Source organism: Centroberyx affinis, unplaced genomic scaffold (genome assembly GCF_046629955.1).
Source record: "Centroberyx affinis isolate AG114_WGS23_722 - 3 ecotype Tasmania unplaced genomic scaffold, CSIRO-AGI_Caff_v1 ptg000317l_1, whole genome shotgun sequence".
NCBI lineage: Eukaryota > Metazoa > Chordata > Actinopteri > Beryciformes > Berycidae > Centroberyx > Centroberyx affinis.
The window spans coordinates 92,431-110,030 of record NW_027278993.1 but is presented as its reverse complement, the minus strand read 5'-3'; the positions used below and the strand labels follow the sequence as shown (position 1 = coordinate 110,030).

General features: G+C 38.9%; 1 protein-coding gene across 1 annotated transcript; it reads right to left on the bottom strand.

Moving 5' to 3' along the window:
- Nucleotides 1-88: 88 nt before the first annotated feature.
- Nucleotides 89-14,017, bottom strand: LOC139640955 (interleukin-1 receptor type 2). The gene is made up of 10 exons (XM_071515152.1): nt 13,900-14,017; nt 10,777-10,867; nt 8,617-8,872; nt 8,288-8,459; nt 5,485-5,665; nt 4,719-4,808; nt 4,508-4,573; nt 3,089-3,224; nt 2,092-2,237; nt 89-1,477 (listed from the first exon to the last, which is right to left on the bottom strand). Exons 2-10 carry the CDS (start codon nt 10,859-10,861, stop codon nt 1,338-1,340), a joined length of 1,272 nt encoding a protein of 423 aa, XP_071371253.1. The 5' UTR covers nt 10,862-10,867; nt 13,900-14,017; the 3' UTR covers nt 89-1,337.
- Between the last annotated feature and the right edge of the window lie 3,583 nt (nt 14,018-17,600).

The following is a 17,600-nucleotide window of genomic DNA, read 5'->3' as shown; positions in this document are numbered from 1 at the left end:
AACTGGGAGGAGAGCAGCATGGATCTGCTGTTCAGATGATTCACATCATAAAAAGACTCCATAAAAGCTGTTGGGTTTTTTTAATGGGAATAAATTCATTAATTTACAGTATGATCTGTGATCTCTGTCCCACCCTGTAAAGCCAAGTTAATCATTTTCAGCAGTAATTAATCCCATTCTGTCCACAAAAGCTCTCCTCAATACTTCTGTTTATATATCATGTCATTGGAGACAGAAAGGCAAAAAGAGACTACATTTTGTTTGTTACAGTGAAGCTGAGCAGCTTCACTGTAACAAACAACATTATAATATCCCTATAATATTCCCATAGGAACTTATAGTGTGTCTGTGCTACTCAATAATGATTCCACAGTGACCATATTGGACTTTAAGGTACTTTTTAATCTTCTATAAAATTCCTACAGGGACTTGCAGTGTGTCTGGTACTCAATAGTGAGTTTATTGTATTTTATGGTATTTTTTGTACCTGCTATTATTACTACAGGAATTTCTGTGGTATAATTTGTCCTACTGTAGCTGATACATTAAGGTCTTTCTGTGATGTGTACACTATCCTTCTAAAATTTAATATACATTTACTGTGGCTCTTTTTTTCTTTTCTTTTAAATAAGGGCAGATTTAAATCAATGTGTGAATGTGCTGCCAAGCAGATTTGCAAATGAATTGAACCTGTGTTGACAAGATGCTTTTACCCTTGGGAAAATGTATTGCATAAAAAAAAAACATTATACAAAAACTATACATCTTCTTACAGAGTCTTACGGAGTGTTTGATTGGATTGTGGGATGGTTTAAAAAAAAAAAAGCACAATAAACATAAAATGTGTGTACAGATGTAGCCATTGTAGAAGCCTTTACTGATTTGTGTTGGAAGTTAAAAGCAATGGACTGGGAGAGTGGATTTAGAGACATTTGCCTGCATTAGCTTAGTGTTGTAACACCAAAGTTTGGTCTCAAAATTGTTAAAATCTTCTATATACATTCAAGAAATAATTTTCTGCAGTACTAATGCAGGATAGATGCATGAAGGGAGACTTCTACAATGGCTGCCACTGTTTAAATGTACCAAATATACATAATTACCACCCTGCCACATACAGTATAAATCATCAATAATAAAAGATCTTCGAGTAATGCTCAAGGCCGAGGATGAAGCAATAGAAGACAGTGGGCAAAATCACAGTATGTTGCTCTAGTTGAACCCCACTACCAACTTACAAACTACTTGGAGATGCTGCTCCTCAACACCAAGTTCTGCAGAAACTATATCAGTAAACACTAAAAGAGTTTTTTTTTTCCCAGTGCAATCTGCCGGGGCTAGAAGGTGCTGTTCTGTCGAGCCAGGAAATAGTCCGTTTTTGTTTTGGGTTTGAGGAGGACGTACAGGAAGACAGAAAGCACCGTCAGGACGCAGGACAGGGAGACCACAGCGACTGTCAGCCACGTAAACATGGAGTCTGAGGAGAGAGAGAGAGAGACAGGTGAGGGGGGGCAAACAACTAGCAGTATAAACCTGCCTGTCATCAGCCTGTCAGCCTCTATCGGCCTCTACTCTGCATCCTCCATTGTTTCTCCACCTGGTGGATCTGGAGGGAAATCTGCTGGATCGCTTTATGGCACAAAACAGGAAGAGGTTCTGTTCTTCCAGAGCAAACGGAGCTAAAGCTGAAAGAGTTTCTGGCAGCAGATGGTGGAAGGAGGGAAAGGAAGATGGAGAAATCACTTCCAACATGTTGATCCTCTTCAGGGAGGGGGCGGGCGGGCAGGGAGCATCAGGGCTTATGGGAAATGTAGTCTTAATGTGGAGAAACACTAGAACTAACAATACTACTGCTGTGAGATAGAGGAGACCAATCATCGCATGCTCTCATTGGTTTATGATAATTATACCAAGGAATCACAATTAATTTGACAATGATGTAGTGAGTAAAAATGCTACACATAGGGCCAGTTTTATACCAGCTAGTCTGATGTGTGCTATGAATTTGCCTCATAAAGATTTATGTCTCACACACACACACACACACACACACACACACACACACATAGACACCCCACTGTGACAACTCACCCTCTAGTCGCAGCTGTGCGACAACTTCCTGTCTCCCTCCCTGGTTCTGAGTAACACACTTCAGCTCCGTCTTCGTGTCCTCTTCTGTCATCGCTATGACAACCAGCCTCGACTCAACCTGGCAACCTCCTTCCACCCTGGTTACCCTGGCAACAGAGAGACAGGCATGGCCATCTGTTTACATGGGATCACTGGGGCGGGTCGAGACATCGGAAATCAGCACCCAACCTTCTGTTTTTATTAGCCTAAGCCTTAGACTGGTCTTAGATTCTCAGGTTGGACTAGGCTTATTACGACTTAAATGTTACGACAGACTTATTTTGAGGAAGGAATGTTAGCCACCGCCCCCCCTGGCTAATCTTGAACTTTGTTGTTATGGTAACAAGTCGGCCTAACTGTCAGAGTGGGAAGTTTAAATACTGAAGCTGTTTCATTAAGGATGGCAAATCTTTGGTTTATGGAGAGAGCCTGAAGACGAGAGAGAGTCTTTAGAGACAGAAACAACCATTAGAGATCTACAACAATCAAGTAGTAGGGACAGGTAAATATAAGTGTCTATAGCAAGTTTGACTTAAGGTCATATTTAAGTCTAAGACTAGGCCTATCTTTATACAGCTGGTGTCTGGTATCAACAGTGGTGGGAAATCTTCTTGGTGCAAAGGAAGTGACAAACAAAATCCAAAAGAACAAAACTGTCTCCTAAAAAACAGTGAGTGAGCGCTCCATCCACAGAGAGCTTCACCATCTCTATCTCCCCACACACTGAAAAGAAGACACTTAGATCCAGTTCAGTTCACATTATGATTTCTGGGTAATGAAGTCCTTCAACCTTTCAAAAGAATCAAACAGTTACCTCTCGCTGCCACTTGGGGCCGCCAAAGTGCGAAGTTGCCTTGTGCAGCTTTAAAGTACCTAACTAAATTTGATCTTCAGGTTTCTCAGCATAAAGGAATTATTCAGAGAAACAGGGAATATTCATTAATAAATTAGCAATTACCTCCTTCCGCCCTGCAGAGCCCGCCCATCGAGGTAAGAGGACTCCACTGATTGGCCGTTCACCAGCCATGTGACCAGTGTGGAGTCGGCTGAGTGGCAGCCGGTGAGCACCTTGCAGAACAGCTCCAGTCCTGAGCCTGAATGTGGACAGGTAAAGGGCAGAGGTGAAAGGACAGCAGATATTTTTTGATTTGATTTGATTTTTTGGATCATTTAAAAAAAAAAAAAAACAAGTTACAAAACAAGACGTTTCTATATCCATGCAATTCCTTTTTACAGACTTGCTTATATGTGATGTTGTCTTTTTATCTTCTTTTTATGTTATTTTATCCTTAGTATATTATTATTAGTATTTATTTTGTTTTTTATTTTACAGTTATCCTGGCATTGATCTGAATGTTGCTCTTCCTCTGTCCTCTTCATTTATTTCCTGTCTAACTGTTCCATTGCTATTTTAAATTAATTTTGAGTATACTGCTTTTATTTTGACTGTCAAAGCCCTTAGCCCTTAACCTCCCAGATGATATTAGACAAGCCCCGACTCTGACCACTTTTAAGTCAAAGGTAAAAACTTTCTTATTTTACACTGCCTACTCTACCCTGTAATGGCTAAAAACTTATCTTTTCAGCTTAGCTTTTAAATAACCTTAATTTTAACTGTTTCTGTTCAGGATCCCAATAGAGCTGACACGGGCAAGTACGAATTTTCATTCGTCTTGTCCAGGTAATGCTTACTTGCGCATGAGAGAACACTATATGTGGGGGGGACAGAGCTTTACCCTGTATGATCCTCATCCATTTGTGGATGGTGAGGTTTTTGACCAAGAGGAGAATCTATGATTCTCGTCTGCCTTAGGCAGTGAGATCTGACGTAAATATCAGATCAAGAGTAGAATCAGGAAGGACAGGGGAAAAGAAAATTACAGAAAAACATATGGGTTCACTCACAATGTGCATCTAAAAGTGGGAGTATTTGTTGTGTTCTTTTATCTTTCTATCTCATTTGATTTGAACTGCACTAGTTTACTTTTTAAGTCTTTTATCTTTTGTATCTCTTGTCTGTAGTTTTGCACTTTTTAATTGTAAATCTTTAACCTTTACTGTATTTTTATCACTCTGTAAAGCACTTTGAATTGCCCCAGTGTATGAAATGTGCTATACACATAAAGCTGCCTTGCCTTGCCTTGCCTTAGTAAAGCACTGTTTTTAAAGGCTGTATAAATAAAGTTATTATTCTTATTGTTATTATTATTATTATCTATCCATCTGCTTCCATCTTTCCAGAGGTGGATAGATAGCTTTCCATCTATTTGAAGTTAGAAACCCAATCACAAGCCTTTTTATCCAGGTATGAAGTATAATATTTAGTTTTTCCACATATGTAGTATTAGAAACAATATATTAAGATAATTTTTCTCACCATGAGCGCTCTCGAAGATGGATCCATTTAATGGAGAGACGATCACAGGCGGCTGAATTATTGGAGCTAAAACATAAACAAAAATACATTTAACCAATACTGGACATACAAAGAACATTAATCAGCATTTAGAATAGAAATGTATCATTTTTGTTTCTGCTGTTCCTTTATTGATGTATTGTTAATCAGATGACATTAGAGTGGAACTTACTGTCTGCAGTGCTGAGCAGGCTGGGGTCAGAGGTCATGGAGAGGTCAGTGGCAGGACTGGAGGTCAGGAACCGAGGGTCTGGAACTGGAACTGGACACACACACACACAAACAACTATTAGCATGATTGCAGCAATGATTCATTTCACACATTTAACAATAATAATAATGGGAAGAAGAAGAAGAAGAAGAAGAAGAAGAAGGAGGAGGAATAATATACCAATCAAATAAATAATTAACATATTATTAAATAATAATTAAACTTCATTTATATAGTACTTTTCAAAACAGAAAGTGCTTAACAAACCCATAAAAACAGCAATAGTGAGGGAAAATAAAACATAAGAATAACAATAATATGATTAAAATCAAATTACAATAAAATCAAATACAATAAAATTACAATAAAACAAAATGTTATTGTATTTGATTTTATTGTTTTATTACAATAAAACAAAATAAAATAAAATAATTAAGTTCAGTAAAAAACATGTAAGTAAAATGAAAAGTGGTTTCTGTTGGGGGCTTGTTGTAGCCAGTCTGAGCCTCAGACAGATAAGATAAGATAAGATAAGATAAGATAAGATAAGATATCACTTTATTAATCCCCTTGGGGAAATTCGGGTGCCACTGCAGCAACTGGCAGAACAGTACCAGGGAAAAATAAGTACAGAAGATAATAAAGAGAAGAGGTAATAAGATAAAAAAAAGTAAAGGTGGTGAAGTACAGGGAGTGAAGAGTGAAGTGTGAAGTGACTCTGACTCACCGCTCACCTGCAGCCGGAGCGTCCGGCTCACTCTGTACTGCTGGTTGTTGATGCTGACAGTGAGTTGGCAGGTGTAGCGGGCTCCCTGGTGGGAGCGCTGCACGCCGGGGATCCACGGGTCCACTCTGCAGCCGCGGGACGAGGCGGTGCTGCTGAGCCGTGCTGCTGCGGGGCCGGGGTCCTGACGGGGAGCAGAGAGCGGGTTTACACTGATGAACCAATCACAGGGGACTAAAGCAAGTCACTCATTATTCAAGTGCTCATGTTTTTTTTGTTTTGTTTTTTATTTATTGAACAATTTCCATGTACAAACATCATGGCTTAGAAATCTTCACAATATACCAATAGGATCAGGTGCATACCAAAAAGACAGAAAAAAAGACAATTCAAAACAGACAAGAGATTGAAATAATATTAATATAACAAAAAGAAAAAAATTGAGTTTCTATAAGATACTATTTGGTAAGAAATGTTATTAAACATATATCCAATTGTTTTGTTTGAGATTTTGACTTCATTAAAGCCACAGCCTCCAACTAAAAGTTGTGGGAGACAAGGGGTGATAGGAGTAGACTCAAGTGCTCATGTAAACAGCAGAGTGTGATTTCCTTGATCATATAAATGTCGTTATCGCATTATGAGAAACTTGATTAACACAGCAGGTTTTTGCCCAAACTTTCATTTATTCAGCGTGTGTTTACCTTCAGTCTGATTTCTTGTGCTGTTTTTCTGCACATGAGCACAAATGTAACCGGACAAAGAACAACATCCCCAGAACGTACGTCTTTACAATGTGTCCACAACATATTACAGTACATGTTAAACCTGCAATAAGCGTTTTCAGACCCTGTAACCCAGTGATTCTCAACCTTTTTCATATCAAGGACCCCAAATTTTGTCCACATTAGGGCCAGGGACCCCCATTTGATGAGATATTGTGTCTCGAACCCAAATCGGAGAATATTTTTTATTGTTAGACATGATTTTGTCCAGAACTCCATGACTATCTTTATTGTAGGTAGAGAGATAACAGAGAAACTATGAAAGTTCTTCTTGTAAATGAAATGGGGACCCCCCGAAACCCCCTCAAGGACCCCTGGTGGTCCCCGGACCCCACGTTGAGAACCACTGCTGTAACCACACTAACGTGTGCTACGTGGAGATTTCTGTGAGACGTAATGATGTAAACAAATAGCCACACACACGGGCCAGCTGTGTTGTTATTTTCACCTCTTTCCTAAAGCTTGTTGTCAAAGTCGGTCCGAGTCCCAGCTTTTCCTTTTTTTAAATCTAGCTTGTCTCCTCCCTCGCTGTTTGAAAGTGGCGCTCTCCCCCTCCCATCCTAGAAAAAAATTCTGGTAATGGTGACTCGATGAAGCGAGCGAGTAAACTTGTTCAACTAGTAAACTTGCTACCTAACATCAGGGCATCCAATTCCCGACAGCATATGACCAAAAAATCATATATCAATATATTTCATCCTGTACTGTTTTCGCTGAAGTTTCTCATAAATTAACAATCCTCCATCTGTCTTTTTTAAAGTTTAATATCGCTTTTACCTTAACTTGTAATTGATTTTCTTCCAGTCCATGCAAATGGATGATAGCACACCTATTTTTGAGATTCAAAATTCGTATCCAATTCCGGACACTTACTTTCGTCCGTGTCGGTGTATTCATATACTCAATATTAACCCTTTATTAACCCTTCCTGTACCTTCACAATGTTACAGATACTTGTAAGACGTGCAGGCTATGTACTCAAAGCTCTTATTTTAGCTCTTATTTATCAGCCAATACCGATTCTCTACATGAAGTAACTGTCGCCCAAAGTAGGATTCTTGTTCGTGACTAAGTTCGTAACTTAGTGTTTTATATGCTTAAATGTGTATAAATATTTATGAAATTTGATACCTAGCTTCTGAAATGTGTATGAATTTACGTCACTTAGCATTCGGTTGGGAACTCCGTATAAAAATGCCGGTAAACACCGGAAATTACGCGAGTGACCGAGTGGCCGGAATTGGATACAATTCCGCTACCTCTTCACTTGTCATTGTGGGACATGTGACCGTAGGTACGTTTATTTTAGCCATTAGCCTTTATGCACGGTTTGTCCTTAAGGGCTTCCGTTGCCCAGTAGCTTTGCTGTTTACAAATGTGTTGCGGTTTCTGTCACCCTCTAGTGGTCAGAAAAAATCGCTTAGTGTAGCTTTAAATGGCCATTAAGTAATCCATGGTCATTATCAGTCTCTACTGGCTACCATTAAGAATTGCAACAACATTGATAGAATTGAATTCATCAGTAAGCTAGCTAATCAGATCAGAGATCCAACAGAAACATCCAGTGAAGAGCTGATATATCACCATGCTGAATACTGGAATAAATAAACTGCTTTGTCATTTGCTTTTTGGCTTGAGAACAAGGTTTTTTTAGCCTCCAGAGCTGAAATGTGTTGAGACGCCGTTCGCCCCGTCCTCCATTACTGAACAGATGAAAGTGTGAGTAGGTGGGGAGTTTCTGCTCCAAAACAGAGTTCAGGCCAGAAAGTGAGTCTTGAAAGCCAGAAACGTCAGCAGCTGGCCAAGAAATCGTTGAGTCATTGGTATTGATCAGCAAACCTATCAACCTTGCAGATATATTGCGGTCATTTTGTGCTATGCAGCAGTAAAAATCATGCTTTTTTTCCCTCTTAACACACACACACACACACACACACACACACACACACACACACACAAACTAACACACTCACACACCAAATCAACCAATCTCCAAAGTGTTTTCCAGCCTTTCCACCCACCTTGTACCACTCTATCTGTTCCGTCTGGTTGAATTCACCGAGCGACGGACACCTGAGCGGCAGCTTCTCTCCCACGCTAGTATGATATGGATAGGACAGTTTTTCCATATCCACTGAACTGGACTCATACACCTGCAGCATGATGCTGCTGGTGATGCAGTAAGTCTCATTTCTGGAGAAGACAAAAAGGAAGACACAAATATGAAATCATGGGCCGCAAGTTGGCAAGTGAGGAGTGAAGGGAGGCAAGAGAAAGGACAAATTTCTCCTTCGGGGGATCAATAGAACGTCACTAAAACTGATATTCTATTCATTGAAATCAGAAGTACCTGTAGGTGCAGGTGTATTCTCCTGAGTCCGAGGCCTGAGCCGGGAGGAGCCACAGCTGTCTGTCCTGCTGCTGGACACGCCCCTTGCCCTCGTAGGCCACGCCCCCCGTCCCATTGCCCCTGGTGATGCGGTAGTGTGAGGCGGGAGGGGCGATGTGGCGGAGATGCAGGGTTCGGAGGAACCCGGGGAAGGAGAGGATCACCGCCTCGCCCTCCAGCCTGAACAGCTTGAACTCAGACACCCAGAAGCAGCCGTCTGCAGGGGACAGGCCAGGAAACTCATTATTCATCTCTCCAATATATCGGCCTATCTGCCTTTGATGATACTTGATATCAGGTATCATCCACCTCTAATATGACGGAGGTTCCTCCTGACCACAGCTACAGAGAAACAGACTGGAAAAACCTGACATGAAACTTTATTTTCTTTGCACATTTGATTTATTTATTCAATTATTTCTCAATTTCAATGCAGTAATGTCTCCCAGAGTTTCTCTACCACTGAATAGGTGTGGTGGGTCACTCTGCCTTAAAGAGCTGCTGACATTAACAGAATTTCATCAGTCTGGTTTCAGTGGAGAGTTTTAGTGTCCCATGATGGTCTGAATGCTGCTTCAGAGGCTTTTCCACCCTGACAAGGAGAAAATTCTGGAGGAAACACTGAATACTTGTAACCTTTTTGGCATGACAATGGTCAAATTTAAAGATATTGAATAAAAACATAGATTATAGGCAGCTGCAACCCAAAAACTCCTTCAGAAATCTTACAGTCAATATACAGCAGGAAAGTTTCAGTCAATCAATCTGACTGGTCAAAGTCACATTCCTTACTACTTTAATCCCCATTGGTTGTTATGTCAAACTGTGGTAACCAGGGAGCTAGTCAGCCATGTTTTTCTTTTCTCCTGTTATTATTCTTACGTATGTACACATATCATTATTGCTTTATTACTGCATCATATAAACTGTTGTGGATTATATGCTATTTACATGTGGCTTGTAATTCTCTCTCTTTTCCTCTGCATACTGTCTAATAAAGCAGCAACACCTTAAAAAATAACTATGAAATATAAAACACTACTACTGCTAATGCTAGTACCACCACTACTACTACTAAAAATAATAATCTAAAAATAATAATCTTTTGAGCCACTGATCAATCATATCCATCAATGGAGCCAATTACCATGAACCAACCATGTCCATCTATAGAGAAAAAATAATCCTCACTTAGAAATCTTATCCACTGCCAGAGAGATTAATTACCATTTACCAATTGTGTGTAGTTAGAGCCAATTAGCATTAACCAATTGTGTCTTTTGAACGAGATTCATTATCATTAACCAATCATATCCATCCAGCTGGATTCATTTTCATTTACCAATTACATCCATCTGTCGAGCCAAATTAATTACTGTCAACTAATTATCTACAGAGCCAATTATCATTAATGAGTTGTTCTTGCTGATGGAGCCACGTGAATCTGTCATCCACCTCCCCAGTGACACACTGACACCAGGCTGTCATCTGACTGAAATGACGATCAGTGATGTCAGCTGAGTGGTGGCAGCAGAGGAGGCTGGGTATGAGGACTCCCAGGTCATGTGCCCTCTGGTGGCCATGTTGGAGGACTTCAGCTCATGAGAACAGCTGGGTGCATTTATAAGATGATGTTCCCCTATAAGTTCTGTTCTGTTTTCAGATGGAGACTGATCATTTCTCCACGGATACAGCTCATCGATTATGAGTTTACTTTACAACAAACACATTTTTCTCTAGTTTTGAAGCATGTTTGAGGGCTTCTCTCCCCTGTGTCAGAGACAGACTGTTGCACAAGCATTCAGTTTCTCTTTACTTTACCACATGTACTTCTTACTCTTAATCCAGTCTTTAATATGAGGATAATTAGCTGGTGAACGTGGCTGATGGTTGATGTGAGTATACTCTAACTATATCAACCAATGAAAGTCCGCACACTGTAGCTCCCTTTTGTTGCTGACTGGCAAACTTGAAGGGAAAAGAACGAACTCTAGTCAACATATAAATAAAATATGAATGGTAATGACTTCTTTTTTCATTCATTCATGCCTCTGAGGAATGTTTGTGGGATTAAAACTCCAATCTGCATCTCTGCAGCTAACGAGCGGCACACAGACTGACCTTTCTTAGGCAGAGCAGGCAGTGGAGGTCGGGCGTCAGCGCAGTCGATTACGAACACAGCTAACAGCAACGCCAAGGGAACCATGGCTCTCTGCAGGGACACACATCAATAAAACATTAATAAAGCATTCACTGACAATATGACGACTGCTGCCATACAGCGCTCACACCCAAAACAACGATGTACTGAATTCCGTGAAGTTTATCTGGTCTGCTGGTGAGCAAAGTAGAGTTAGAGTTAAAGGTACGGGACAAGAAATCTTTCCATTCCTGTCCTTCAATGAATTGCACTGGATTTAATAATAAGAATAAAAAGCTGAAGAAGAAGAAGACGAGGAGGAGAGGAGGAGGATGAAGAACCTGAAGTAATACCAAATAGAACAATGACAAATAGAGCGACAACAAATAGAACAATAACAGTGACTATATGCCACTTTTCTTGACAAAATGACAAAGTTCTGTTAGATAAATGGAACAAAACCTAGTAACAAAAGTCATGCCTTTAAAGAAGACTGAGTTTGCTGACTGTTTCCTCAGGCAGCTCAGTCTTGGTCTTGGTCTGGATGCTTAGCTTCTAGTCTAGACTCTTAAATAGATTATAAACTGTGTGACGTCATGAGAATCAGCATTACAACGCAAACACTCCCTCCCTCCCTCCCTCCCTCCGCCTCCAGTTTCATCTGACTGACACCATTCTGCCCACACACAGTGACTGGGCTTCACCACACTGCTGACTGTGGCTACAGGTCACTACTGTGAGAGGTCAGCCAGCCTGATAATAATAATAATAATAATAATAATAATAATAATAATAATAATAATAATTATAATAATTATAATAATTATAATAATGATTAGAAATCACTGGCCCTTTGACAAGCAACAGTTGAGAAAAATAGTTTCTGTGGTTATCATGAATATTTTTTCCCATATTATGAATAGTAGATAGAATAGTATGTCCTATTCTATTGTATTATATTGGACGGCTCTATTCCAAGATATTCTATTGTAACCAATTCTAACGTACTGTTTGAATATATTCCATTCAATTCTATTCTAGCATATTTTATTTTATTTATTCCATCCTATATAACGTGTTCTCTTCTAATCTATTTTATTCTAACATAATCTATTCTATTCTAACATAATCTAACAATCTATTCTATTATAACATAATCTATTCTATTGTATTTTATTCTATCACAATCTACCATCATCTGTACTGTTCTAACATGTTCTATTCTAATCTTTTCTAACATACTCTATTCAAGTCTATTCTAACATAATCTATTCAATTCAATCCTAAATATAATCTAACAATCTATTCTAATTTATTCTATGTTAAAATAATATATTGTATTGTCCTATAATCTATTTTATCATAATCTAACATTATCTATTCCATTGTAACATACGTAATTTATTGTATTCTAACATAATATATACTAACATATTCTATACTATTGTATTCTATTTTACAATATTCTATTCTATTCTATTCTATTCTCTCCCAGTTTCCACCCGAACCTCCAGCAGACAGGAATATAAAGTCCTCCAGCGTCATTTCTATAGAAACGCCCTGAGTCTCACTTCTGTTTCTGATTCCGGGCTGTGGATCCTGCGGAGGATCAGCTGATGACAGACAAAACTTTCATTCCCCCACACAGGCTGCAGCGCACGACTGGGAGTGATGCATCTTTTCCTCAAAAAATCTTTGGTTCAACTTTGGTGTGAGTCATCCCAGGGTAACCCCATTCATAAAATATCTGCAGGAGTGACAGTTGGAACTGAATATTCATACACATGACTCATATGGCACCGTGCTGCAGTATGACACAACTGGGACTGACTGAGCTGTGGCACTCAGGGTTTTAGCATCGTTCCTATGGATTTTATATTGGGACTATTGAATTAAGGTGAGAAAATATCCTAAATTAATTTATTTTTATTATTAAACTATTAATAACCAGTGATATCTTATTACTATTGGCCAGTTAGATAATACACATAATATAGTGTTCTTAAAATACAATTTGATAAACATTTCTATCAAATGACCTGGTGATAAAACAGATAATGATCAGGTCCCAGTAGTTCTCACTATATATACTATATCTGATATATATATATACACACATATGTATATGTATATATATACATATATATGTATATGTGTATATATATATATATATATATATATTCATGTGTACACACTATGTACACATGAATATAGACATACATACATATACATACATAAATTCATAACATTCATACACACAGACAAAACACATTCATATGTGGACATATATAAATACATATATGTACACAGAAACACACATAATATCTATGTATATAGGTACAGGAGAGATTATCAGGCATAACCCAGTCCAAGTCCCAGTATACTACATTTATACTAAATTATATTATATATATACACTAACGATATTTGTACATGTTAACATATCAACAGATGTATACACACGTGTATTGACAAACACAGTAAGTACACATGTATATATATATACACACCCAATATGTATGTATACACTGTACATGTATATGTAGCCTATATATAGAGTTTAATTCCAAATATTATATATACATTTTAGAAAAAAGTTGCTACCTGAAATTCATCAGCCAATATTTGAAAAACAAAAATGATTCCGTCCTCAAAAAATGAAATATTTTATAAACAAATGTCTTCACATAACTCCTAGCTTCAATACTACAATAACACAGTACTTCAATACTAACCCACAATGTGCTTCACCTTCATGACAGCAGGCAATATGGGAGGATAAAAAATTTAAAAATGGTGGAACGAAACTTTTCATACATATACGCACATATACATGCATATATTTACAGCCAAAATACACATGTATATGTGCATACAAATACATATACAGTATGTACACAGAATACATACATACATACACTCATACATATATACACACACACACACACGCATGGACATACAAATACACAAACACATACACACATACATACTGTATGTACAAGTATGTTTGTATACATATAAACTTGCATATCATTGTACATACAAGAAAACATGCACACACCAGCACACACACACACACACACATAGAGCTGCAGAGTACTCACAGTGACACAGGTGACGGCGGCGGGCTGGACGGTGTAACGGTGATGATGGTGATGGCGGTGTTACGGTGATGATGGTAACGACAGGCAGTGCCAGGGCCAGTGTGGTCAGCCTTCTGTCTGCTGAGGGACTGAGTGACAGGCGGAGGGGAACCTGCTCTCTCTTTTCTAGCTTCCCACCCCTCTGGGATGGAAATTTCTCAGGTTTCCCAATGTAACGCTGTGTGCTGTACAGCTCACACTCTGTCTGCTGACTCCTCACCACACACACACACACACACACACACACACACACACACACACACACACACACACACACACACTGTGAGAAACAAGGTACAGAGCTATAGGTTCATTCTTGGTTGTATGTGTTTACAACTGTTTTGCTGCTCCTCTGACATCATCTGCCTTTTGCGTCAGCGGGGGACATCCGTATGTTTGTTTTAGCACAAGAACACACTCACTCTCTCACACACACACACACACACACACACACACACACACACACACGCACACAAACTACCATACAAATACAAGGAAGTAAACAATTGACCATACATGTGAAACACCGCATAGAGAGTGGAGACTAGAATAGACAGCAGGATGAAAAGAAAATGACTTTATATCCCCAAGTATGTATGTAAATAAGTATGTAGCCACAGTAAAACTCCCACTTTTTTACTATATTCCTGCAGAACTGCATTTCAGCTGCCAGAGGCTGCAGTGCAAGGCTGGAAGTAACTAGTTACATTTACTCATGGTACTCTTATTGAGCAGATTTTTGTGTGTAATAGTACTTTTTTGGTTATTTTAAGTCAGTGTTTTTTACTTTACTGAAGTACATTTTTACTGAAGTATTGTAGGCTACTTCACATTTTAAATCCCATCCATCACAGAACAGATTGTGTGTCACTCCATCAACAGCAGAAACTGGATTAATGTAAACTGACAAACTGTGGATCCATTCACAGTGAGAAGAGGAATCTGACTTTACTTTGTTTCTGCACTGTATTTTGTCATTTCTAATGTTTCCAGTTAAAAGAATCTAGTCTGAATTCTGTCCTCTCTCCTTTTAGAACCACATGGAAAAACAATGTAACAACGTTCTCTGTTCTAAAGAGGAACTCAGGAACTTTTACTCTGAGGACATTTTAAATCAGACACTTTTTACTTTTTACTTAAGTAGATTTTTACACCAGTCATTTTAACTTCTACTACTACTCCTTCCACCACTGCTGCAGTGAATGGTAAACAGCTGGTATTATTTTTCATGGTCTATATATAGAGTCTATATATATAGTTATATATACAGCAAGAGGCTTTCAATGAAATAATATCAGATCATATAGACCGGTGGTTCTCAACGTGGGGTCTGGGGACCACCAGTGGTCCTTGAGGGGGTTCCTGGGGGTCCCCAGCAAATTGATGAATTGTTAAATTTTTGCATTATTTCATTTATTTCAGAAGTTAACACAACTAGAGAAGGTATAAGAATCTTTTGATCTTTTGAATATTTTGATCATAGTTTCACTGTTATCTCTCTACCTACAATACAGATAGTCATGGAATTCTGAACAAAATCATATCTAACAATAGAAATACCCTCAAATGGGGGTCTGTGGCCCTAATGTGGACTAAATTAGGGGTCCTTGATATGAAAAAGGTTGAGAATCACTGATATAGACTGTAATTTGGCCATGGAGATATGTGTTTTTTTGTTGTTTATATGTGATTAAGCTGCACATAATGGCGCAGCAGCATTGGCACCAAACCGGTGGAGTGGAGTTCATGCTGTTTCTTCACTGCTTCTTCTGTGTTTCCTCCTCATCACCAGTGAATAACGAGCCAGCCATTCAGCACCGATGTACAACACTCCCTGTTGTTCTGTAGGTGAGAGTGTGAGCGTTCACCAGCCAGGTGACTTCACTTGGTGTCATGTGGAAACCAAAGCCTTAAAATCTATAGAAAATCTATAGCTGGCTAGTGAGTCCGCATCAACCTTAATGCTATTCAAGTGCGAGACGATTACATTTGTCTTTCCAATTGAAGATACACATTAATCTGTGGTAGTGACAGAGCTAATGGCCAAAATTTAAAGGGGGGTCTGTGGCGTAAACCGTTTACGATCACGCATGCGCAACTCACATCTACGGTTGACTTAGATCGGGCAGCAGCAGCGCACATGCGTGACTCAGATCGGGTAGTGACAAGGTTAACTGAGCTGACTCTTCTCAAGCTACAACTCAAAGTGTTTTGGAGTAGAGACAGTATAACAGTAACCTAAATTTGGAAACAAATCCACCTTATCAGACCACTGAATTGACCGACACCACAACAAATTATTCAGTCATATTGTTTAGAAATATTTTTGATTCATCAATACAAAGGAAACAGCAAGAAAAGAGCAATAAAATAAAATATAAAAGTCATATTTGAAGAATAAGCAAAAATTTAAAACATGTAAACATATGTTAAAGTTTTGAGTTAAACTTCAGGTTTTTTAACCCAGGTTAGTGTTTGCTGGTCACATCTTCAGCAACACCCTGCTTTACATCAGATACACTCATTCATACTGGGAACTGCCCAGTTCAACCACAGTCTGTCAATCTGGATGAGTAAAACTCTTCCCTCTTCATCTACTGTGGTTTTGTCCTTGAGCAAGGCACTAACCCACTGCAGTTGAACTGGGCGGCTCCCAGTGTGACTGTAGAAACTGGATGAGTGAAGTAGGGTGGGGCTAGAAAAGAGCACTTTCCTGTTTAGTTTTACTCAAATAAAACTTTAATAGATGTCTGCAAGTGGCATAAGAAAACGTTACATTTTTCTTCCAATAAGACTTTTCAGTAAATATTTTATAGATGTCTTTCTTGCCGTTTCCTTGATGAATTTCAGATTTCATTTATTTGGCCTTTACAGGAATTTGCCTTGCATGTAAGAGCATTGAGTGAGACATTTAACAAAAGATAACAGTTAAGACGTCAAAGAACAGACATCAAACAGGAATGACAGTGTAACATTTCAACATACATAAGGTGAGCGGTGAGCGAGGTGCTGCAGAAGGGCACGTAATCTGGAGAGAAACACATTAATAACAGTTCCACTGATTTATAAATCATTGTGTACTGTATGAGTCATTCAGCAATTTAAATTGGCCCAGCGCAAAATTTCTGGAAAGAAGGGAAGCAGGTTGTTGCTGAAACAGTCCTGGTGCAGCAAGCCCTTCCCTTGTTAAGTAAAGGTTTAAAAAAGCATTGTAATAGTCTGACTCACTGTTTGTCAACTCCCTCCACAGAAACTACGTTTTTCACCATCACGCAAAGTTATCTATTACTCAGCTTGTGTGATTGATCATGATGACTGGGCATTTTCCAGTACATCCTAACAGAGTTATCTTCAGTTGTGCAGGCGGCTGGGTGGCCTGGTTGTCAAGGAAACCATCCCATAACTGGAAGGTCAAATCTACAGTGGTTTTCTTTGATCTGAACCAGAGTGGAAAAGTTGCAATTTTATATTCGGTTCATTTAGGTTCAAACTGACCAATTACAAGTGAGCCAGGACTTGGAAACAAAAGCAACGTGACTCACAAGTAGCTTACTGGACTTATTGGACATTTAATGTTCATTTTCATGACATGTTCCTGTTGCTTTAGCTCAGCATGATTGACTTCTCTGTCTCTTCTTCTGTGGTGTTCATACCAGTTAAGA

Coding starts and splice junctions, on each gene's coding strand:
- LOC139640955 (XM_071515152.1), bottom strand. CDS start 10,861: ATGGTTCCCTTGGCGTTGCTGTTAGCTGTGTTCGTAATCGACTGCGCT. Junction 3,225..4,507: donor CATCTTCGAGAGCGCTCATG/GTGAGAAAAATT, acceptor GTCCACATTCAG/GCTCAGGACTGGAGCTGTTC. Junction 2,238..3,088: donor GCTCTGCAGGGCGGAAGGAG/GTAATTGCTAAT, acceptor CTCTGTTGCCAG/GGTAACCAGGGTGGAAGGAG.